The sequence below is a fragment of the Leuresthes tenuis genome, unplaced genomic scaffold (genome assembly GCF_036924035.1).
Source record: "Leuresthes tenuis unplaced genomic scaffold, fLeuTen1.0.hap1 SCAF_21, whole genome shotgun sequence".
NCBI lineage: Eukaryota > Metazoa > Chordata > Actinopteri > Atheriniformes > Atherinopsidae > Leuresthes > Leuresthes tenuis.
This window is the reverse complement of record NW_027325375.1, coordinates 851802-875113: the sequence shown is the minus strand read 5'-3', so window position 1 is coordinate 875113 and position 23312 is coordinate 851802. Positions and strand designations below refer to the sequence as shown.

The 23312-nt window shown below is 43.9% G+C and overlaps 1 protein-coding gene across 3 annotated transcripts in view; it reads left to right on the top strand.

The window, feature by feature from the left end:
* LOC140279424 (clustered mitochondria protein homolog) overlaps positions 1–23051 on the top strand; it is a 34360-nt gene extending 11309 nt beyond the window's left edge. For all 3 annotated transcript variants that reach the window (XM_072374545.1, XM_072374543.1, XM_072374544.1), the window contains 20 exons: positions 3510–3602; positions 3673–3891; positions 3961–4133; positions 4210–4518; positions 4589–4698; positions 6018–6119; positions 6186–6286; positions 6372–6524; positions 8029–8091; positions 8171–8418; positions 8496–8580; positions 12218–12371; positions 16346–16485; positions 16597–16677; positions 19202–19327; positions 21287–21408; positions 21494–21587; positions 21666–21800; positions 21871–21944; positions 22055–23051. In XM_072374545.1, the coding sequence (XP_072230646.1) occupies positions 3510–3602; positions 3673–3891; positions 3961–4133; positions 4210–4518; positions 4589–4698; positions 6018–6119; positions 6186–6286; positions 6372–6524; positions 8029–8091; positions 8171–8418; positions 8496–8580; positions 12218–12371; positions 16346–16485; positions 16597–16677; positions 19202–19327; positions 21287–21408; positions 21494–21587; positions 21666–21800; positions 21871–21944; positions 22055–22172 (2700 nt within the window). In that variant the 3' untranslated portion in view covers positions 22173–23051. The remainder of the gene's footprint in view (positions 1–3509; positions 3603–3672; positions 3892–3960; positions 4134–4209; positions 4519–4588; positions 4699–6017; positions 6120–6185; positions 6287–6371; positions 6525–8028; positions 8092–8170; positions 8419–8495; positions 8581–12217; positions 12372–16345; positions 16486–16596; positions 16678–19201; positions 19328–21286; positions 21409–21493; positions 21588–21665; positions 21801–21870; positions 21945–22054) is intronic.
* The last annotated feature ends 261 nt before the right edge of the window (positions 23052–23312 follow it).

Here is a 23312-nt window from a genome sequence, read left to right as displayed (position 1 = left end):
CTGCAGGGAAACGTCTAAAACCTGCAGGGAAACGTCTAAAACCTGCAGGGAAACGTCTAAAACCTGCAGGGAAACGTCTAAAACCTGCAGGGAAACGGCTAAAACCTGCAGGGAAACGGCTAAAACCTGCAGGGAAACATCTAAAACCTGCAGGAAACATCTAAAACCTGCAGGAAAACATCTAAAACCTGCAGGAAACATCTGAAACCTGCAGCAAACATCTAAAACCTGCAGGGAAACATCTAAAACCTGCAGGGAAACATGTAAAACCTGCAGCAAACATCTGAAACCTGCAGCAAACGTCTAAAACCTGCAGGGAAACATCTAAAACCTGCAGGGAAACGTCTAAAACCTGCAGGGAAACATCTAAAACCTGCAGGGAAACATCTAAAACCTGCAGGGAAACATCTAAAACCTGCAGGAAAACATCTAAAACCTGCAGGAAACATCTAAAACCTGCAGAAAACATCTAAAACCTGCAGGGAAACATCTAAAACCTGCAGGGAAACGTCTAAAACCTGCAGGGAAACGTCTAAAACCTGCAGGGAAACATCTAAAACCTGCAGGAAACATCTAAAACCTGCAGGAAAACATCTAAAACCTGCAGGAAACATCTGAAACCTGCAGCAAACATCTAAAACCTGCAGGGAAACATCTAAAACCTGCAGGGAAACGTCTAAAACCTGCAGGGAAACGTCTAAAACCTGCAGGGAAACATCTAAAACCTGCAGGGAAACATGTAAAACCTGCAGCAAACATCTGAAACCTGCAGCAAACGTCTAAAACCTGCAGGGAAACATCTAAAACCTGCAGGGAAACGTCTAAAACCTGCAGGGAAACGTCTAAAACCTGCAGGGAAACATCTAAAACCTGCAGGAAAACATCTAAAACCTGCAGGAAACATCTAAAACCTGCAGAAAACATCTAAAACCTGCAGGGAAACATCTAAAACCTGCAGGGAAACATGTAAAACCTGCAGCAAACATCTGAAACCTGCAGCAAACGTCTAAAACCTGCAGGGAAACGTCTAAAACCTGCAGGGAAACATCTAAAACCTGCAGGGAAACATCTAAAACCTGCAGGGAAACATCTAAAACCTGCAGGAAACATCTAAAACCTGCAGGAAAACATCTAAAACCTGCAGGGAAACATCTAAAACCTGCAGGGAAACATCTAAAACCTGCAGGGAAACATCTAAAACCTGCAGGAAAACATCTAAAACCTGCAGGGAAACATCTAAAACCTGCAGGAAAACATCTAAAACCTGCAGGAAACATCTAAAACTTGCAGGGAAACATCTAAAACCTGCAGGGAAACATCTAAAACCTGCAGGAAACATCTAAAACCTGCAGGGAAACATCTAAAACCTGCAGGGAAACATCTAAAACCTGCAGGGAAACAGCTAAAACCTGCAGGGAAACATCTAAAACCTGCAGGAAAACATCTAAAACCTGCAGGGAAACATCTAAAACCTGCAGGAAACATCTAAAACCTGCCGGAAAACGTCTAAAACCTGCAGGGAAACGTCTAAAACCTGCAGGGAAACGTCTAAAACCTGCAGGGAAACATCTAAAACCTGCAGGGAAACATCTAAAACCTGCAGGGAAACAGCTAAAACCTGCAGGGAAACATCTAAAACCTGCAGGAAAACGTCTAAAACCTGCAGGGAAACATCTAAAACCTGCAGGAAACATCTAAAACCTGCCGGGAAACATCTAAAACCTGCAGGGAAACATCTAAAACCTGCAGGGAAACGTCTAAAACCTGCAGGGAAACGTCTAAAACCTGCAGGGAAACATCTAAAACCTGCAGGAAACATCTAAAACCTGCCGGGAAACATCTAAAACCTGCAGGGAAACGTCTAAAACCTGCAGGGAAACGTCTAAAACCTGCAGGGAAACGTCTAAAACCTGCAGGGAAACGTCTAAAACCTGCAGGGAAACATCTAAAACCTGCAGGAAACATCTAAAACCTGCCGGGAAACATCTAAAACCTGCAGGGAAACATCTAAAACCTGCAGGGAAACGTCTAAAACCTGCAGGGAAACGTCTAAAACCTGCAGGGAAACATCTAAAACCTGCAGGGAAACGTCTAAAACCTGCAGGGAAACGTCTAAAACCTGCAGGGAAACGTCTAAAACCTGCAGGGAAACATCTAAAACCTGCAGGAAAACATCTGAAACCTGCAGGGAAACGTCTAAAACCTGCAGGGAAACGTCTAAAACCTGCAGGGAAACATCTAAAACCTGCAGGGAAACAGCTAAAACCTGCAGGGAAACGTCTAAAACCTGCAGGAAAACGTCTAAAACCTGCAGGGAAACATCTAAAACCTGCAGGAAACATCTAAAACCTGCCGGGAAACATCTAAAACCTGCAGGGAAACATCTAAAACCTGCCGGGAAACATCTAAAACCTGCAGGGAAACATCTAAAACCTGCAGGAAAACATCTAAAACCAGCAGGGAAACATCTAAAACCTGCAGGAAAACATCTAAAACCTGCAGGGAAACTTCTAAAACCTGCAGGGAAACATCTAAAACCAGCAGGGAAACGTCTAAAACCTGCAGGGAAACGTCTAAAACCTGCAGGGAAACATCTAAAACCTGCAGGGAAACATCTAAAACCTGCAGGAAACATCTAAAACCTGCCGGGAAACATCTAAAACCTGCAGGGAAACGTCTAAAACCTGCAGGGAAACGTCTAAAACCTGCAGGGAAACGTCTAAAACCTGCAGGGAAACATCTAAAACCTGCAGGAAACATCTAAAACCTGCCGGGAAACATCTAAAACCTGCAGGGAAACATCTAAAACCTGCAGGGAAACGTCTAAAACCTGCAGGGAAACGTCTAAAACCTGCAGGGAAACATCTAAAACCTGCAGGGAAACATCTAAAACCTGCAGGGAAACATCTAAAACCTGCAGGGAAACTTCTAAAACCTGCAGGGAAACGTCTAAAACCTGCAGGAAAACATCTAAAACCAGCAGGGAAACATCTAAAACCTGCAGGAAAACATCTAAAACCTGCAGGGAAACTTCTAAAACCTGCAGGGAAACATCTAAAACCAGCAGGGAAACGTCTAAAACCTGCAGGGAAACGTCTAAAACCTGCAGGGAAACATCTAAAACCTGCAGGGAAACATCTAAAACCTGCAGGAAACATCTAAAACCTGCCGGGAAACATCTAAAACCTGCAGGGAAACGTCTAAAACCTGCAGGGAAACGTCTAAAACCTGCAGGGAAACGTCTAAAACCTGCAGGGAAACATCTAAAACCTGCAGGAAACATCTAAAACCTGCCGGGAAACATCTAAAACCTGCAGGGAAACATCTAAAACCTGCAGGGAAACGTCTAAAACCTGCAGGGAAACGTCTAAAACCTGCAGGAAAACATCTAAAACCTGCAGGACAGCGGCCCTCCAGGACTGGACTTTGACATCCCTGCTTCAGAGTTTGCATTTGAGTCAAACCGATGTTTCTGAGGCTTACGTTGAGGTTGTGTGTCGTGACCTCAGAGCCGGGAGTGGAACGAGGAGCTGCAGTCTTGCAGGGAACTCCCCAGGAACTCTGTCCAGGACCGGCTGCACAGAGAGAGGAGCATTTTCAAGGTGACACCACAGCACCTCCAGGACGTTTCCCCGTCCTTTCTCTGTCTTTAATCTCGTGTTTCTCTCCCAGACCAACTGTGACTTCGTCGCCGCCGCCGCTCAGGGAGCCGTGGCTGTTACCGACGGCAACGTCATGCCCTTAAACCCAGGAGAGTCGCCTCGCCTGCAGATGTTCGTGTGGAACAACCTCTTCTTCAGCCAGGGCTTCGACATGTCCGAGCACTACAGGCCGCTGGGGGGAAACGGCGCCGCTCACGCTGCCCCCGTGTGCGACCTGAGCGGCGCGCAGGTACGATTCCTCGGGTTCGGGCTGCGGCTCCATGTTGCGTGTGGTTCTGTGACTGTTGCTCTGCTGCAGGCTTATTCATCTGTGGACACAGAGGGGCTTTACACCCTGGGGACGGCTGTGGTGGACTACCGTGGGATTCGTGTTGTGGCTCAGACGATTGTTCCGGGGATACTGGAGAAAAATCACGAGCAGATAGTCTATGGCTCTAATGACAATGGGACCACAGTCTTTACTCACCCAAGGTGACTCCCAGGCTCACTTCAAACGATACGTTCTCACACTCAGGTTTTATAAAACAGGTATGACTTTATGTTGCAGGTTTCTGGAGCTTCTGGAGAAAAGCAGCAAGCCGCTGAGGATCCGGCGCCACCGGGTGCTCGACCACAACGACACGCCGGTGGAGCTCTGCTCAGGCATCTCAACCGTGGGCCTCTTCGGGAACGATGGCCGCCCCTACATCTTGGACCTTCTGCGGACTTTCCCTCCTGATCCCAACTTCCAGTTTCCAGAGATTAACACGAGGGACGATGTGCCAGAGGAGTGCCGGAGCTCGGGCTTCCCTCGGCTTCACCGTCACAGCCTGGCCAGCCTCAGACCGGAGCTGACCGAGGCCTTCGTCCAGCACAGGTAGGAACCGGAGCTCTCCTGCCGCCATGCGTTCACGCCAGCAGAATCCAATCCTGTGTTTGTGTCGCAGGTTCGAGGTTTATAAGAAGACGGTGTCCCAGGAGCTCGGCCAGCAGGACGAACCCAGAGAGCAGAGCGAGGAGCCTGGCTGTGAGCTGGGAGCTGGACACGGAGCAGCAGGCGAGAATAAGAGCAGAGAATAAGACCAGAGAATAAGAGCAGAGAATAAGAGCAGAGAATAAGAGCAGAGAATAAGAGAATAAGAGCAGAGAATAAGAGCAGAGAATAAGAGCAGAGAATAAGAGAATAAGAGCAGAGAATAAGAGAATAAGACCAGAGAATAAGACCAGAGAATAAGAGAATAAGACCAGAGAATAAGACCAGAGAATAAGAGAATAAGAGCAGAGAATAAGACCAGAGAATAAGAGCAGAGAATAAGAGCAGAGAATAAGAGCAGATCAATCAGTGAATTCATAGACTGCAAAGGGAAGAACTGCAGAAGAAAATGTGCAGCAAAAATCATTTCATTAGGGTCGAGTTACGTTTGGAAGCAAAAATAAAACACAAAGCAGCTGCATTACAGCAATTTACCAGATGAGCCTGCATCACATGATCTGATGGGAATTTAAACACGTTTCTACATGTTTAAATGTGTTTAAACACGTTTAAACACATTTAAACGTGTTTAAATATGTTTAAAAACAGCAGATCCTGCATCACATGATCTGCTGAGAATCTCTACATGTTTAAATGTGTTTAAATTCTCAGCAGATCACATGATGCAGGATCAGATGTTTTTAAACATGTTTAAAAACATCTGATCCTGCATCATGTGATCTGATGGGAATTTCTACACGTTTCTACATGTTTAAATGTGTTTAAACGTGTTTAAACACATTTAAACACGTTTAAATGTGTTTAAATGTGTTTAAAAACAGCTGATCCTGCATCACATGATCTGCTGAGAATTTAAACACGTTTAAACATGTTTAAACATGTTTAAACATGTTTAAATGTGTTTAAACATGTTTAAAAACAGTTGATCCTGCATCACGTGATCTGATGGGAATTTCTACACGTTTAAACACGTTTAAATATGTTTAAACATATTTAAACATGTTTAAACATGTTTAAATATGTTTAAAAACAGCTGAGCCTGCATCATGTGATCTGCTGAGACGTGTTTAAACACTTTTAAACGTGTAGAAATGAGTTTTTCTGAGCGCTCTGAGGGATTTTCACCCACACAAAGTGTATTAACAATCTGCTGCTTATTAACACACTGAAGTATAGTTCCTGTATTCTGCAGGAGAGATGCTTTCTAATGGGCCGCTCTAAAGTCTAAAGTCAAATCCTTTTCAGGAAGGTTCAGAGCTGAGTTGGCAGGAGTTTCACCAACCTATTCACAGCGGCTGCCCCCCCATTTTCCTCTGATTGCTCACACAAAGTAAAGTGTCCATCAGCTGTGATCAGTTCATTATTTCCTGTGTTTTTTGCAGACTTTCAGAGAAGAAATGCGATCCTGAAAGCTTGTGAAGCTGTTGGATCAGTCAGTGACTCCTGCTTTGACATCCGCTTCAACCCTGATGTTTGCTCCCCAGGTACTGAGCACACGTGCACGCACACGTGCACACGGACGTGTGGTTGAGCCTGTCTGTCTGCTGCAGGTGTTCGTTTCCCCTCTGACTGTGTGGAGGAGCTTCAGAGTCACAGGCGGCTGATCTGGGAGGCGGCGGCGTTTCTGCTGTGGAGTCAGATTCCTGCGGTGGTGAGTCAAACAAAGTGCACGTCTGAAGCCTGAGCCGCGTGTGCACGTGCCTTATGTGTGTGCACGTGCCTTATGTGTGTGGTAGCTGAGGGACTGCCTGGACCAGGGAGCGGGGCCCATGGATGGAGCGACCCTGGTTTCGGTGCTGCACCAGCGGGGGGTGAATGTTCGATATCTGGGCTCTTTGATGAAGGAGCTGGACAAGATGGAGGAGAGGGGGAGACTCAGCCACGTTCAGGTACCTCCTACAGGCAGGATTAACGCTTTTACCGCTCAGTTCAGCTGATGTGAGACTGTTTTTCTGTTCATTTTAAGTGAAAGGCTTGTTGGGGACAGAATAACTGTGGAAAAACCAGAAATCAGGCTTCAGATCCACAGAGAAACCTTTTAGGTTGCAGCCACCTGAGGGTAAAATCTGTTTTAATCAGCTGAAGCTACTCAAAAATAGTAGATCGAACCACTTTTGCACATAACTGTGCAGTTATGGGATTTTTTCATGCTGACATATAAACAAAGCACAAAAGAAATTAAAGGTTATTGCATCAAGCTGGATTAGTAATTATGAGCTTAAATAATTAGCATTTTATATATTCAAGCTTGTTATTTAAACTGAAAACTAATAATAACAATAATAATAGTGATAATAATAATAATAATAATAATAATAATAATAGTGATAATAATAACAATAATAATCGTAATAATAATAATAATAATAATAATAATAATAGTGATAATAATACTACTAAAAAAATAATAATAGTGATAATAATACTACTAAAAAAATAATAATAGTGATAATAATACTACTAAAAAGATAATAATAGTGATAATAATATTACTACTAATAATAATAGTGATAATAATACTACTACTAATAATAGTGATAATAATACTACTAATAATAATAATAAGGCAAATAAGTCACACAGAGCTGCTGGAAAGGCTGCCAGAAGCTAAATATTCTTCTTCTTATTAGTATTATTAATCAATTGCTGCAAAAAGTAGGTAAATTACTGGTTTAATTCTGTATCTAAATGTTAACTTTGTGTTATCTTCTAATTATAGCATGTGAGCAGGAGAGAGAGTAAAAAAAGAGCAATATTTGTAGTAAACAAAAGGAAAAGAAATATTAATAAATGCTGATTTTTCACCTTTTTTCACACTTTTAGAGAAAGGTAAAATCTGAAAGTTATTTATCGTATTTTCTGTTATTTAATTGACTGCAAAATGATGAAATCAGGCTGTTTTTTTTTATTGTTTTTTTTATTTATCTCCATGGAAAATGCAAAAGCAACATTTTAGATGCAGAATTGTGAAAGATGCTAAAGAATAAACCAAATAACTCGTGTTTTATTATTATTTATTATTATTATAAATCAATTGCTGCAAAAAGTAGGTAAATTACTGGTTTAATTCTGTATCTAAATGTTAACTTTATGTTATCTTCTAATTATAGCATGTGAGCAGGAGAGAGAGTAATAAAGAGCAATATTTGTAGTAAACAAAAGGAAAAGAAATGATGAAAACTGTGGATTAATGCTGATTTTTCACCTTTTTTCACACTTTTAGAGATTTTATCGTATTTTCTGTTATTTAATTGACTGCAAAATGATGAAATCAGGCTGTTTTTTTAATTGTTTTTTTAATTTATCTCCATGTAAAATGCAAAAGCAACATTTTAGATGCAGATTTGTGAAAGATGCTAAAGAATAAACCAAATAACTCGTGTTTCCTCACAGAGAATTTCTCTCGGTGAAATCATCGTCAGAAGTGCGAAACACATCTTCAGGATTTATCTGCAGGTGCCGAGTTTCTGTGGATTTACTTCAGCCAAATGCTTCCCTCCCTGCTTCCCAGTCCTAACTCCCCTCTCTGCGGCAGGATGTGGAACCTGCAGCTTTCTCCGCAGCAGTCAGTCACTTCTTAAACTGCCTCCTGAGCGCCTCCTGCTGTGCGTCCGACTCCGGCTCCGACGAGCTGCTCTCCCGGCGCCGCAGCCGCCGCCGCCGGACTCACGGCGGCCGAGTCGGCCTGTCGGCCGCCGGCGTGTGGCTGAAGCTGACCTCCAGCGAGCTGTGGAGCAGGATTAGGGCCGAGGCGCAGGATTACTACCACTATACCGTCCACAGGTGCGTGCACGTGCGTGTGCACGTGGGATTGTGTTTGAGGACAGCGGGATTTTACAGACTTTCCTCTCTGTGTTCAGTGAAAGCTTGGAGGAAGTAATACAGACGCACCACCTTCAGAGGATCTCCCTTCTCAGAGAGCTTTCCATGAAGACCGGCATCCAGGTGAAATCATGCAAACTGTGGCCTAAAACTCAGATTTATCCAGAAATAACAGCTTCTGTACAATTAAAGCATCAGATATTTGGCTGAAATGAAAACAAGCTGCTCATGGCCAAGATATTTATAAAGAATTCATGGAAAAAGTCTTATTTTTTTCAGTTGCAGGCTCTGAAATCTGAGATTCAGACGGAAAAATAGAGAAAAGAAAGCTCCTATTTGGTGCTTTAGGCTCCAGAGGACTCAGCTAGTATAAAAACAGGAAGTTTTGTATTGTCAGGAAAACAGAAAATAGGGATTAAAACATAAAAATAACCAGAATAAAAGGCAAAAAAGAGTTCCAGCGAGCTTTAAAGTCCTCTGAGACCAGCTTTCTGTCATTTCTTTAAGGAGTCTTCAGGAATAGCTTTGGTTTCTACGTATAAAAACAGGAAATTGTTGCTCGAAAGTTAAAAAAAAAGCCTTCTTGAGTGATTAAATGACAGAAATGTGATTTTTCTTCTTTAAATAGAAACCAGTTGAAGCTCAGATGATGATTCTGAATAGATTTAGAGCCACATTTGCCCTTTTTCTTGTTTCTCTACGTATAGATGCTAAAAAAATAAGGAAAAAGTGTCCGATCAGACGTTCAAATGACTAAAACTATTCTGTAATAATTACATAATTAATCCAGTGTAGCATCAGCTCACAAATTGGACACTTTCAATCATCTCGGATCTGAATTCAACCAACTTAAAGGGAACTTTGGGCGTATTTGAGAAGATGTTACTGTAAACTGCAAAAGTTATGAGCCTAAATTCTTTATGTATTGTCAGGAAAACAGAAAATAGGGATTAAAACGTAAAAATAACCAGAATAAAAGGCAAAAAAAGAGTTCCAACGAGCTTTAAAGTCCTCTGAGACCAGCTTTGTGTCATTTCTTTAAGGAGTCTTCAGGAATAGCTTTGGTTTCTACGTATAAAAACAGGAAGTTGTTGCTCGAAAGTTAAAAAAAAAGCCTTCTTGACTGATTAAATGACAGAAATGTGATTTTCTTCTTAAACAGAAACCAGTTCAGACAGTGAAGAAGCTCAGATGATGATTCTGAATAGATTTAGAGCCACATTTGCCCATCCAGGTGAAATCATGCAAACTGTGGCCTAAAACTCAGATTTATCCAGAAATAACAGCTTCTGTACAATTAAAGCATCAGATATTTGGCTGAAATGAAAACAAGCTGCTCACAGCCAAGATATTTATGGAAAAAGTCTTATTTTTTTCTCTGAAATCTGAGATTCAGACAGAAAAATAGAGAAAAGAAAGCTCCTATTTGGTGCTTTAGGCTCCAGAGGACTTAGCTAGTATAAAAACAGGAAGTTTTGTATTGTCAGGAAAACAGAAAATAGGGATTAAAACATAAAAATAACCAGAATAAAAGGCAAAAAAAAGAGTTCCAACGAGCTTTAAAGTCCTCTGAGACGAGCTTTCTGTCATTTCTTTAAGGAGTCTTCAGGAATAGCTTTGGTTTCTACGTATAAAAACAGGAAGTTGTTGCTCGAAAGTTAAAAAAAAAGCCTTCTTGAGTGATTAAATGACAGAAATGTGATTTTCTTCTTTAAACAGAAACCAGTTCAGACAGCGAAGAAGCTCAGATGGTGATTCTGAATAGATTTAGAGCCACATTTGCCCTTTTTCTTGTTTCTCTACGTATAAATGCTAAAAAAATAAGGAAAAAGTGTCCGATCAGACGTTCAAATGACTAAAACTATTCTGTAATAATTACATAATTAATCCAGTGTAGCATCAGCTCACAAATTGGACACTTTCAATCATCTCGGATCTGAATTCAACCAACTTAAAGGGAACTTTGGGTGTATTTAGGAAGATGTTACTGTAAACTGCAAAGGTTATGAGCCTAATTTCTTTATGTATTGTCAGGAAAACAGAAAATAGGGATTAAAACATAAAAATAACCAGAATAAAAGGCAAAAAAGAGTTCCAACGAGCTTTAAAGTCCTCTGAGACCAGCTTTCTGTCATTTCTTTAAGGAGTCTTCAGGAATAGCTTTGGTTTCTACGTATAAAAACAGGAAGTTGTTGCTCGAAAGTTAAAAAAAAAAAGCCTTCTTGACTGATTAAATGACAGAAATGTGATTTTTCTTCTTTAAACAGAAACCAGTTCAGACAGTGAAGAAGCTCAGATGATGATTCTGAATAGATTTAGAGCCACATTTGCCCATCCAGGTGAAATCATGCAAACTGTGGCTTAAAACTGAGATTTATCCAGAAATAACAGCTTCTGTACAATTAAAGCATCAGATATTTGGCTGAAATGAAAACAAGCTGCTCACGGCCAAGATATTTATAAAGAATTCATGGAAAAAGTCTTATTTTTTTCTCTGAAATCTGAGATTCAGACAGAAAAATAGAGAAAAGAAAGCTCCTATTTGGTGCTTTAGGCTCCAGAGGACTCAGCTAGTATAAAAACAGGAAGTTTTGTATTGTCAGGAAAACAGAAAATAGGGATTAAAACATAAAAATAACCAGAATAAAAGGAAAAAAAAGAGTTCCAACGAGCTTTAAAGTCCTCTGAGACCAGCTTTCTGTCATTTCTTTAAGGAGTCTTCAGGAATAGTTCTCCAGGCTTCTTGAAGGACATCCCAAAGCTCTTCTTTGGATGTGGGCTGCCTTTTGTTCCGTTCTCTGTCAGATGATCCCACACTGCTTCAATAATGTTGAGGTCCGGGCTCTGGGGAGGATTCATCCCTCCATAAGACCTGTTGCCACTGATTTTCAGTCCACTTCTTGTGTCATTTGGCACAGCTCAGCCTTTTCTCCCTGTTTCCCTTCCTTAAGAACGGCTTCTTGACAGCCACCCTTCCATGGAGACCATTTCTGATGAGGCTTGGGCCAACAGTAGATGGATCAGCTGAAGGTCCAGATGCATCTCTCAGGTCCTGTCAGGTCACAGCTGGATTTTTTCCTCTTTCTTAAGGACATCACTTTCAGATCCTGTTCATCTGCTGGAGATAGTTTTTTAGGCCTGACACTTCTTCTTTTGTCCTCCACTTGTCCAGTTTCCTCAAATGTTTTAAGGACACACTGCACACCATGCTGAGATATGCCAAGTTTTCAGCTAATAGCTCTTTGGGAATCACCTTGTTGCTGCAGAAATCCTATTTTCTGTCTGTCAAACTGTGTTTTCTTTGCTGTTTTTCATAGATGCAGCTAAAGAAATGGGAACAAATGATGTGTCTTTGTGACAAAGTGCCTAAAGATCCAGTTTAAAACGGCTTCTTTGCTAAGTTGTCTGTTCTAGTTCTGGTTCATCCCTTGAGTTAGGAGCCTTTTTCCCGCCTGAAGGGGTCAAAGGTCAGAGTTAAGTGGCTGAACAAAGAGAAAAACTAAAATCAGGTCCTAAGACTTGATTGAAAATGAGTTGAAAAGCTGCCAAAGTTTTAAAGAAAACAAGAAAGTCTGACTGCTTAGAAACAAAATGGGGGGGAAGGAGGCTTTTGCACTTTACAGGAGTTGAGGAGAGGGCTTAAAAGTGCTGTTGATGCAGAATATTGAATTAATATAAAGCATCGCTTCTGGATCTTTGATAAAAGTCTGAAAAACTCAGGTAAAATGTACCTGAGCGCCTTCTCTGACTCTGTCCTCAGGTGCAGCTGAGAGAGTATGTGTTTGAGTCTCGCCACAGGCCGGTGTTTGGCGAGGACGACATCATCAACATGTTTCCGGTGGTCAAACATCTCAAACCCACGTCAACTGACGCCACACGGCTTCTGCAGCGAGCTCAGCTGGCAGTTCAGCAGGGTGAGGGAAAAGCTGCTGAGTCCTTATTATCAGGAGTGGGAAAAATGCACCTACAAGCAAGTGGACCCTGAAGGACACTGTTGCCAGGCAACAGCAATATAGATGTTCATGGCATTGTTCCCAGCTGATGTTTAGTGGCTTTCAGTGAGTTTAGGAAGCACAAAAATAACATCTAACTTCCTCTGACGCGCATGAGGAAGTTTAAGCTAACGATACTCTGAGTTCACAGCAGTTGTTGCTGATGTCTGCAATAATAAATAAATAAATAATGATAATAAAGCAGACACCAGTTTAGCGGAGCCTCCTTTAGCGGAGCTTCCTTTAACTGAGCCTCCTTTAGCGGAGCCTCCTTTAGCGGAGCCTCCTTTAGCGGAGCTTCCTTTAGCGGAGCCTCCTTTAGCGGAGCCTCCTTTAGCGGAGCTTCCTTTAGCGGAGCTTCCTTTAGCGGAGCCGGCTTTAACTGAGCCACCTTTAGCGGAGCCTCCTTTAGCGGAGCAGCCTTTAGCGGAGCCTCCTTTAGCGGAGCCTCCTTTAGCGGAGCCTCCTTTAGCGGAGCCGCCTTTAGCGGAGCCGCCTTTAGCGGAGCTTCCTTTAGCGGAGCCGCCTTTAGCGGAGCCGCCTTTAGCGGAGCCTCCTTTAGCGGAGCTTCCTTTAGCAGAGCTTCCTTTAACTGAGCCGCCTTTAGCGGAGCCTCCTTTAGCGGAGCCTCCTTTAACTGAGCCGCCTTTAGCGGAGCCTCCTTTAGCGGAGCCGCCTTTAGCGGAGCCGCCTTTAGCGGAGCCGCCTTTAGCGGAGCTTCCTTTAGCGGAGCCGCCTTTAGCGGAGCCGCCTTTAGCGGAGCCTCCTTTAGCGGAGCCTCCTTTAGCGGAGCTTCCTTTAGCAGAGCTTCCTTTAACTGAGCCGCCTTTAGCGGAGCCTCCTTTAGCGGAGCCGCCTTTAGCGGAGCCTCCTTTAGCGGAGCCTCCTTTAGCGGAGCCGCCTTTAGCGGAGCCTCCTTTAGCGGAGCCTCCTTTAGCGGAGCCTCCTTTAGCGGAGCCACCTTTAACGGAGCCGCCTTTAGCGGAGCCTCCTTTAGCGGAGCCTCCTTTAACTGAGCCGCCTTTAGCGGAGCCTCCTTTAGCGGAGCTTCCTTTAGCGGAGCCTCCTTTAGCGGAGCCTCCTTTAGCGGAGCTTCCTTTAGCGGAGCCTCCTTTAGCGGAGCCTCCTTTAGCGGAGCTTCCTTTAGCGGAGCCTCCTTTAGCGGAGCCTCCTTTAGCGGAGCCGCCTTTAGCGGAGCCTCCTTTAGCGGAGCCGCCTTTAACGGAGCCGCCTTTAGCGGAGCCTCCTTTAGCGGAGCCTCCTTTAGCGGAGTCTCCTTTAGCGGAGCCTCCTTTAGCGGAGCCGCCTTTAGCGGAGCCTCCTTTAGCGGAGCCTCCTTTAGCGGAGCCGCCTTTAGCGGAGCCGCCTTTAACTGAGCCTCCTTTAGCGGAGCCTCCTTTAGCGGAGCCGCCTTTAGCGGAGCTTCCTTTAGCCGCCTTTAGCGGAGCCTCCTTTAGCGGAGCCGCCTTTAGCGGAGCCTCCTTTAGCGGAGCCGCCTTTAGCGGAGCTTCCTTTAGCAGAGCTTCCTTTAACTGAGCCGCCTTTAGCGGAGCCTCCTTTAGCGGAGCCGCCTTTAGCGGAGCCTCCTTTAGCGGAGCCGCCTTTAGCGGAGCCTCCTTTAGCGGAGCCTCCTTTAGCGGAGCCTCCTTTAGCGGAGCCTCCTTTAGCGGAGCCACCTTTAACGGAGCCGCCTTTAGCGGAGCCTCCTTTAGCGGAGCCTCCTTTAACTGAGCCGCCTTTAGCGGAGCCTCCTTTAGCGGAGCCTCCTTTAGCGGAGCTTCCTTTAGCGGAGCCTCCTTTAGCGGAGCTTCCTTTAGCGGAGCCTCCTTTAGCGGAGCCTCCTTTAGCGGAGCTTCCTTTAGCCGCCTTTAGCGGAGCCTCCTTTAGCGGAGCCGCCTTTAGCGGAGCCTCCTTTAGCGGAGCCGCCTTTAGCGGAGCCTCCTTTAGCGGAGCCTCCTTTAGCGGAGCTTCCTTTAGCGGAGCCTCCTTTAGCGGAGCTTCCTTTAGCGGAGCCTCCTTTAGCGGAGCCTCCTTTAGCGGAGCTTCCTTTAGCCGCCTTTAGCGGAGCCTCCTTTAGCGGAGCCGCCTTTAGCGGAGCCTCCTTTAGCGGAGCCTCCTTTAGCGGAGCCACCTTTAGCGGAGCAGCCTTTAGCGGAGCCGCCTTTAGCGGAGCCTCCTTTAGCGGAGCCTCCTTTAGCGGAGCCTCCTTTAGCGGAGCCTCCTTTAGCGGAGCCACCTTTAGCGGAGCAGCCTTTAGCGGAGCCTCCTTTAGCAGAGCCTCCTTTAGCGGAGCCTCCTTTAGCGGAGCCTCCTTTAGCGGAGCCACCTTTAGCGGAGCAGCCTTTAGCGGAGCCGCCTTTAGCGGAGCCTCCTTTAGCGGAGCCTCCTTTAGCGGAGCCTCCTTTAGCAGAGCCTCCTTTAGCGGAGCCGCCTTTAGCGGAGCCTCCTTTAGCGGAGCCGCCTTTAGCGGAGCCTCCTTTAGCGGAGCCTCCTTTAGCGGAGCCTCCTTTAGCGGAGCAGCCTTTAGCGGAGCCTCCTTTAGCGGAGCCGCCTTTAGCGGAGCCTCCTTTAGCGGAGCCTCCTTTAGCGGAGCCTCCTTTAGCGGAGCAGCCTTTAGCGGAGCCTCCTTTAGCGGAGCCGCCTTTAGCGGAGCCTCCTTTAGCGGAGCCGCCTTTAGCCTCCTTTAACTGAGCCGCCTTTAGCGGAGCCTCCTTTAGCGGAGCCTCCTTTAGCGGAGCCTCCTTTAGCGGAGCCGCCTTTAGCGGAGCCTCCTTTAGCGGAGCCGCCTTTAGCCTCCTTTAACTGAGCCGCCTTTAGCGGAGCCTCCTTTAGCGGAGCCTCCTTTAGCGGAGCCTCCTTTAGCGGAGCAGCCTTTAGCGGAGCCTCCTTTAGCGGAGCCGCCTTTAGCCTCCTTTAACTGAGCCGCCTTTAGCGGAGCCTCCTTTAGCGGAGCCTCCTTTAGCGGAGCCTCCTTTAGCGGAGCCGCCTTTAGCGGAGCCTCCTTTAGCGGAGCCGCCTTTAGCGGAGCCTCCTTTAGCGGAGCCGCCTTTAGCGGAGCCTCCTTTAGCGGAGCCTCCTTTAGCGGAGCCTCCTTTAACTGAGCCTCCTTTAGCGGAGCCTCCTTTAGCGGAGCCGCCTTTAGCGGAGCCTCCTTTAGCGGAGCCTCCTTTAACGGAGCCGCCTTTAGCGGAGCCTCCTTTAGCGGAGCCTCCTTTAGCGGAGTCTCCTTTAGCGGAGCCTCCTTTAGCGGAGCCGCCTTTAACTGAGCCTCCTTTAGCGGAGCCGCCTTTAGCGGAGCCTCCTTTAGCGGAGCCGCCTTTAGCGGAGCCTCCTTTAGCGGAGCCTCCTTTAGCGGAGCCGCCTTTAGCGGAGCCTCCTTTAGCGGAGCCGCCTTTAGCGGAGCCTCCTTTAGCGGAGCCTCCTTTAGCGGAGCCGCCTTTAACGGAGCCTCCTTTAGCGGAGCCGCCTTTAGCGGAGCCTCCTTTAGCGGAGCCGCCTTTAGCGGAGCCTCCTTTAGCGGAGCCGCCTTTAGCGGAGCCTCCTTTAGCGGAGCCTCCTTTAACTGAGCTGCAGCCTTGAAACAAAAAGAGGGGATTTTGTACTGAACAGACAGTGACCCTCTCATCATTTTAAGTTAATCAGCTGCTGAAGTGTTTATAATTATTAGATAAATTACTTCTTTGTGTTGAGGAGAAACTGTCCACTTCCTGGTTAAGTGAACAACGTGGGGGGGGACCTCCTCTCAGGGCCCCAGAGGCCTGGTTTCACACACTGCATATACACTAATATCCTGGGTCACCTGCAGCAGTTTTCTCTCCTGACAGTTGATCATTACATGGATAACAGCTGATGTGCAGCCGGTATCCTTCAGATCATTCCTTTATTTTGCTTTCCAGGGCTCCTTAGAGACGGTCATGAGTTGATCAGCCAGGCCCTGACTCTGTTCAGCAGCGTCTGTGGGATCCTGCACCAGGACGTGTGCACCTGCCTGCGCCTCTTGGGCCGGCTCAGCTACGTTTTGGGGGAAAATGCAGATGTAAATATGCTATGTTTGCTCATCTTTAACCAGGCTCCAGCTTCTGAGTCACAATATAATGTAAAATGGCTGAATTTATAATCTTATTCTTATCCTATCCATGTCTCAAAGGCCCTCAGCTACCAGGAAAAGGCAGTTTTGAGTTCTGAGAGAGTGCAAGGTATCGACCATCCACAGACCATCCAAGACTATGTGAGTTCCTCTGCTTTTTCCACTCTTTAGTGAACCAAAGAGATGGTTGACCTTTGATCTCTCTGTTTAACACTGAACTCCACCTGTGATCCAGACTTCTGTGACCTTTGATCTCTCTGTTTAACACTGAACTCCACCTGTGATCCAGACTTCTCTGACCTTTGATCTCTCTGTTTAACACTGAACTCCACCTGTGATCCAGACTTCTCTGACCTTTGATCTCTCTGTTTAACACTGAACTCCACCTGTGATCCAGACTTCTCTGACCTTTGATCTCTCTGTTTAACACTGAACTCCACCTGTGATCCAGACTTCTGTGACCTTTGATCTCTCTGTTTAACACTGAACTCCACCTGTGATCCAGACTTCTCTGACCTTTGATCTCTCTGTTTAACACTGAACTCCACCTGTGATCCAGACTTCTGTGACCTTTGATCTCTCTGTTTAACACTGAACTCCACCTGTGATCCAGACTTCTCTGACCTTTGATCTCTCTGTTTAACACTGAACTCCACCTGTGATCCAGACTTCTGTGACCTTTGATCTCTCTGTTTAACACTGAACTCCACCTGTGATCCAGACTTCTCTGACCTTTGATCTCTCTGTTTAACACTGAACTCCACCTGTGATCCAGACTTCTGTGACCTTTGATCTCTCTGTTTAACACTGAACTCCACCTGTGATCCAGACTTCTGTGACCTTTGATCTCTCTGTTTAACACTGAACTCCACCTGTGATCCAGACTTCTGTGACCTTTGATCTCTCTGTTTAACACTGAACTCCACCTGTGATCCAGACTTCTGTGACCTTTGATCTCTCTGTTTAACACTGAACTCCACCTGTGATCCAGACTTCTGTGACCTTTGATCTCTCTGTTTAACACTGAACTCCACCTGTGATCCAGACTTCTGTGACCTTTGATCTCTCTGTTTAACACTGAACTCCACCTGTGATCCAGACTTCTCTGACCTTTGATCTCTCTGTTTAACACTGAACTCCACCTGTGATCCAGACTTCTGTGACCTTTGATCTCTCTGTTTAACACTGAACTCCACCTGTGATCCAGACTTCTGTGACCTTTGATCTCTCTGTTTAACACTGAACTCCACCTGTGATCCAGACTTCTCTGACCTTTGATCTCTCTGTTTAACACTGAACTCCACCTGTGATCCAGACTTCTGTGACCTTTGATCTCTCTGTTTAACACTGAACTCCACCTGTGATCCAGACTTCTGTGACCTTTGATCTCTCTGTTTAACACTGAACTCCACCTGTGATCCAGACTTCTGTGACCTTTGATCTCTCTGTTTAACACTGAACTCCACCTGTGATCCAGACTTCTGTGACCTTTGATCTCTCTGTTTAACACTGAACTCCACCTGTGATCCAGACTTCTGTGACCTTTGATCTCTCTGTTTAACACTGAACTCCACCTGTGATCCAGACTTCTCTGACCTTTGATCTCTCTGTTTAACACTGAACTCCACCTGTGATCCAGACTTCTGTGACCTTTGATCTCTCTGTTTAACACTGAACTCCACCTGTGATCCAGACTTCTGTGACCTTTGATCTCTCTGTTTAACACTGAACTCCACCTGTGATCCAGACTTCTCTGACCTTTGATCTCTCTGTTTAACACTGAACTCCACCTGTGATCCAGACTTCTGTGACCTTTGATCTCTCTGTTTAACACTGAACTCCACCTGTGATCCAGACTTCTGTGACCTTTGATCTCTCTGTTTAACACTGAACTCCACCTGTGATCCAGACTTCTCTGACCTTTGATCTCTCTGTTTAACACTGAACTCCACCTGTGATCCAGACTTCTGTGACCTTTGATCTCTCTGTTTAACACTGAACTCCACCTGTGATCCAGACTTCTCTGACCTTTGATCTCTCTGTTTAACACTGAACTCCACCTGTGATCCAGACTTCTCTGACCTTTGATCTCTCTGTTTAACACTGAACTCCACCTGTGATCCAGACTTCTGTGACCTTTGATCTCTCTGTTTAACACTGAACTCCACCTGTGATCCAGACTTCTGTGACCTTTGATCTCTCTGTTTAACACTGAACTCCACCTGTGATCCAGACTTCTCTGACCTTTGATCTCTCTGTTTAACACTGAACTCCACCTGTGATCCAGACTTCTGTGACCTTTGATCTCTCTGTTTAACACTGAACTCCACCTGTGATCCAGACTTCTGTGACCTTTGATCTCTCTGTTTAACACTGAACTCCACCTGTGATCCAGACTTCTGTGACCTTTGATCTCTCTGTTTAACACTGAACTCCACCTGTGATCCAGACTTCTGTGACCTTTGATCTCTCTGTTTAACACTGAACTCCACCTGTGATCCAGACTTCTGTGACCTTTGATCTCTCTGTTTAACACTGAACTCCACCTGTGATCCAGACTTCTGTGACCTTTGATCTCTCTGTTTAACACTGAACTCCACCTGTGATCCAGACTTCTGTGACCTTTGATCTCTCTGTTTAACACTGAACTCCACCTGTGATCCAGACTTCTCTGGCCCTGTACTGCTTTGCCGGAGGCTGCCACTCCACCGCTCTGCAGCTGCTGTATCGCGCTCGCTACCTCACGCTGCTCGTTAGCGGAGACGATCATCCTCAAGTAGCACAGCTGGATGTAAGCAAAGGGTTCCTGCCGTGCTTTACTGTGCATGAAAATCAGGTCCAGATTATTTAGATTTCCATGAATGTTTGAGGTTGTTTTATGGGTTTAGTCTGTTTAATCCAGTCTAATTTAGCCTTTGTACTCTTTGGGAAATGATTTTAGTCTAAATAACCACTATTTTACCAAGAAAATGCTCTTTTTTTGTTAATTTTACGAGTACAGGACGAGCAGATTTGTAGATTTCCATGAATGTTTGAGGTTGTTTTATCGGTTTGGTCTGTTTAATCCAGTCTAATTTAGCCTTTGTACTCTTTAGTAAATCAGTCACAAGTGAGAAAACATATTGTTGTTACTGACAAAATAGAGGAAAAGAAGAGAAAGACCTTTTTATTCATCTAAATAACCACTATTTTACCAAGAAAATGCCTTTTTTTGTTAATTTTACGAGTACAGGACGGGCAGAAGTTCAATCTGTACTAATCACACAGCAAAATGCACACAATTTACACACAATATCTCTTTAGTAAATCAGTCACAAGTGAGAACAAAATATTGAATATAGGAAAAGAAGAGAAAGACCTTTTTTTTATTAATTTTAGTCTAAATAACCACTATTTTACCAAGAAAATGCCTTTTTTTTGTTAATTTTACGAGTACAGGACGAGCAGATTTGTAGATTTCCATGAATGTTTGAGGTTGTTTTATGGGTTTGGTCTGTTTAATCCAGTCTAATTTAGTCTTTGTACTCTTTGGGAAATTATTTTAGTCTAAATAACCACTATTTTACCAAGAAAATGCCTTTTTTTGTTAATTTTAGGAGTACAGGACGAGCAGATTTGTAGATTTCCATGAATGTTTGAGGTTGTTTTATGGGTTTGGTCTGTTTAATCCAGTCTAATTTAGCCTTTGTACTCTTTGGGAAATGATTTTAGTCTAAATAACCACTATTTTACCAAGAAAATGCCTTTTTTGTTAATTTTACGAGTACAGGACGAGCAGATTTGTAGATTTCCATGAATGTTTGAGGTTGTTTTATTGGTTTAGTCTGTTTAATCCAGTCTAATTTAGTCTTTGGTACTCTTTGGGAAATGATTTTAGTCTAAATAACCACTATTTTACCAAGAAAATGCTTTTTTTTTGTTAATTTTACGAGTAAAGGATGAGCAGATTTGTAGATTTCCATGAATGTTTGAGGTTGTTTTATCGGTTTGGTCTGTTTAATCCAGTCTAATTTAGTCTTTGGGAAATGATTTTAGTCTAAATAACCACTATTTTACCAAGAAAATGCCTTTTTTTGTTAATTTTACGAGTACAGGACGAGCAGAAGTTGAATCTGTACTAATCACACAGCAAAATGCACACAATTTACACACAATATCTCTTTAGTAAATCAGTCACAAGTGAGAACAAAATATTGACTATAGGAAAAGAAGAGAAAGACCTTTTTTTATTAATTTTAGTCTAAATAACCACTATTTTGTTTTATGGGTTTGGTCTGTTTAATCCAGTCTAATTTAGTCTTTGTACTCTTTGGGAAATGATTTTAGTCTAAATAACTTCTATTTTACCAAGAAAATGCCTTTTTTTGTTAATTTTACGAGTACAGGACGAGCAGAAGTTGAATCTGTACTAATCACACAGCAAAATGCACACAATTTACACACAATATCCACATAATATAAGAAATAAAGGACGTTTTTAATCAGATTCATGGGACAGTCCATGTTCTGCTGAGCTTCAGAACCAGCAGCAGTCACATGCACATATATATTTATAAATATATTCCACTCACCCTCTGTTTCAAGATTTTTTTGGGTAAAACTTGAGCAAAGATTTAAATAAACAGGCGGTTTTAACGTTTTAATGCATTCGTATTTAATCAATCCTCGCTGTTATTGTGCTAAGCAGCTGTTGCAGCTCACTTTCCTGCAAATGATGTGTTTATTTCCTTGTTGTGCTCCACCATGACAGAGCATGCTGGGTCTCGTTCTTTATGGACTGATGGAATATGAGCTTTCACTCAAGTACCTGCAGAATGCCTTAAATTTAACGGTAAAATACCACGGTGCGAGATCCCTGAAGCATGCACAGAGGTACGTATGAGCCGCTGTCTTCATGTTCCTCTTCAGATTCCTCTTCAGATTCCTCTTTACCTCCATATCTGTCTCTTTGGTGCAGCCACCATCTGCTCGCCACCGTGTACGAGAGTAAAGGGGAGTTTCGGTCCGCTCTGCAGCACGAGAAAGAGGCTTATTCCATATATAAGAGCCAGGTGTGCTTCAACATGCTGCTGTTTGTGTCGGTTTCATGCGTGAGCTTCATGTTTTAACTCCTTGCTTCACCTTTGAAGGTTGGTGAGATCCACGACCACACAAAGGAAAGCTCAGAGTACCTGAAAAAGCTGACTCAGCAGGCTGTGATGCTTCAGAAAGCCATCAACCATATCTACAGTGACACGCCGAGGGCCGGTGTCCCAGCTCCAAAGGTTTGCACAGCTCTGTGAGAACGCATTCAAATGCATTCAAAAACAGTCACTCATCTGTTTTCCTCTGCAGTTTTCCACACCAAGCCTTCCTGACATCCTTCAGCAGCTCAACCTGACCTGTGGAATCATCTTCATCCCCCTCAGGTATCATCACAAGTTGTAGCTTTAGCTTTAGCTTTAGCTTTAGCGCTCGTCTCACGTTGGATATTCTAACAAAAGGTGACTGTAGTTTTATCTCTTGTCCTCCTTTTCAGCGCAAAAGAACTTTCTGACCTGAGGAATGACCTGAAAGGAAAGGAAAAAGCTACAATACAAGACCTGGAAAGTCGACTTTTAAGACAAAGAAGCCTGAAAACTGCCGACAGCCCATGAAAATGCTTAACAGTGGACTAAAGCTACAGTTAGAGTTGGAGACGAGCAGCAACAATAGCCAATGATTCACAGTGTTGATGTTTAGGTGAAGCCGTATTGTTTAGAGACCGAATGTTTGATGGAGTCCTATTGGAGACTTTTATGTAACTTTTATGGCGTATTACTCACCTCTTTTTTTAATAAACATGTATGTCACACTCTAAATGTAAGTAACAATGATTGTTGAATGGTTGAGCAGCACAGTTTGTTTCAGACCAGTTATCCTGAGACTAGAATAAAGGAACCGTGTGCTAAATCTGCTAAATCTGTCCACTGGGTTTCATACTTGTGCCACAAGCTTCTTTTTGGACAGTTTATTGCATGAAATCATGCTTATAAATGTGTGTTTTGGTAGTAGAGGACCAATATTCTTTTAATTTATAAGCTAAATGCCTCCCACAGCTGAAAATGAGTATTGTAATGTAACATTTGAACATTTTCTCCACCGATATTAATCAGTTAATTCATTAAAATACTCCTGTGTTGCTGACAGCCGTGCGTGTGCAAACATGCCACTACAGCGAGTGTAAAAGGGTTTCTGTTCTCTCTTTTTCACACAAACCGGAAGCTTTTGCAGTGCTTCAAACACTGAAAATACCTTTGTGAAAGACTGACGTTCAGAGGAATGCACAGGTTTCATTTTCAAGATCTCAGAACATTTTTTGTAAGTGTAAGTAAAGTTTTTCCCGCTCCGTCGAACCAAATAAAACTGCTTTTACAAAAATAGCAGCGACACAAACAACAGGCCAGTCCTGCCAAAATGTAGGAAGTTGTCTTTAAGCTGCTCTTTTTACACACTTTCTCGTAAAAACAACAGACAAATATTATATTTATAACATAAACAAAAGGATTATTTAAGAATGTACATGTTTATTAGATATTTAAATATGATCAAATACATTAAAACAAGTATTTAATCCAGGTGTTTCTGTTTCAAGACTTTGTTGTCATCATTTTAGATGTAATTACAGTGTTTTCCTCCTAAATTTCTTGTAATCTGATTACATTATGGCAGTCCTCTGTAGTCCCGCACTGCCTTTGCTGTGCACCATCTGAGGAACAGGTGCACGGTTTGCTGAGATCAAGTCTTTCCCTTTGCTG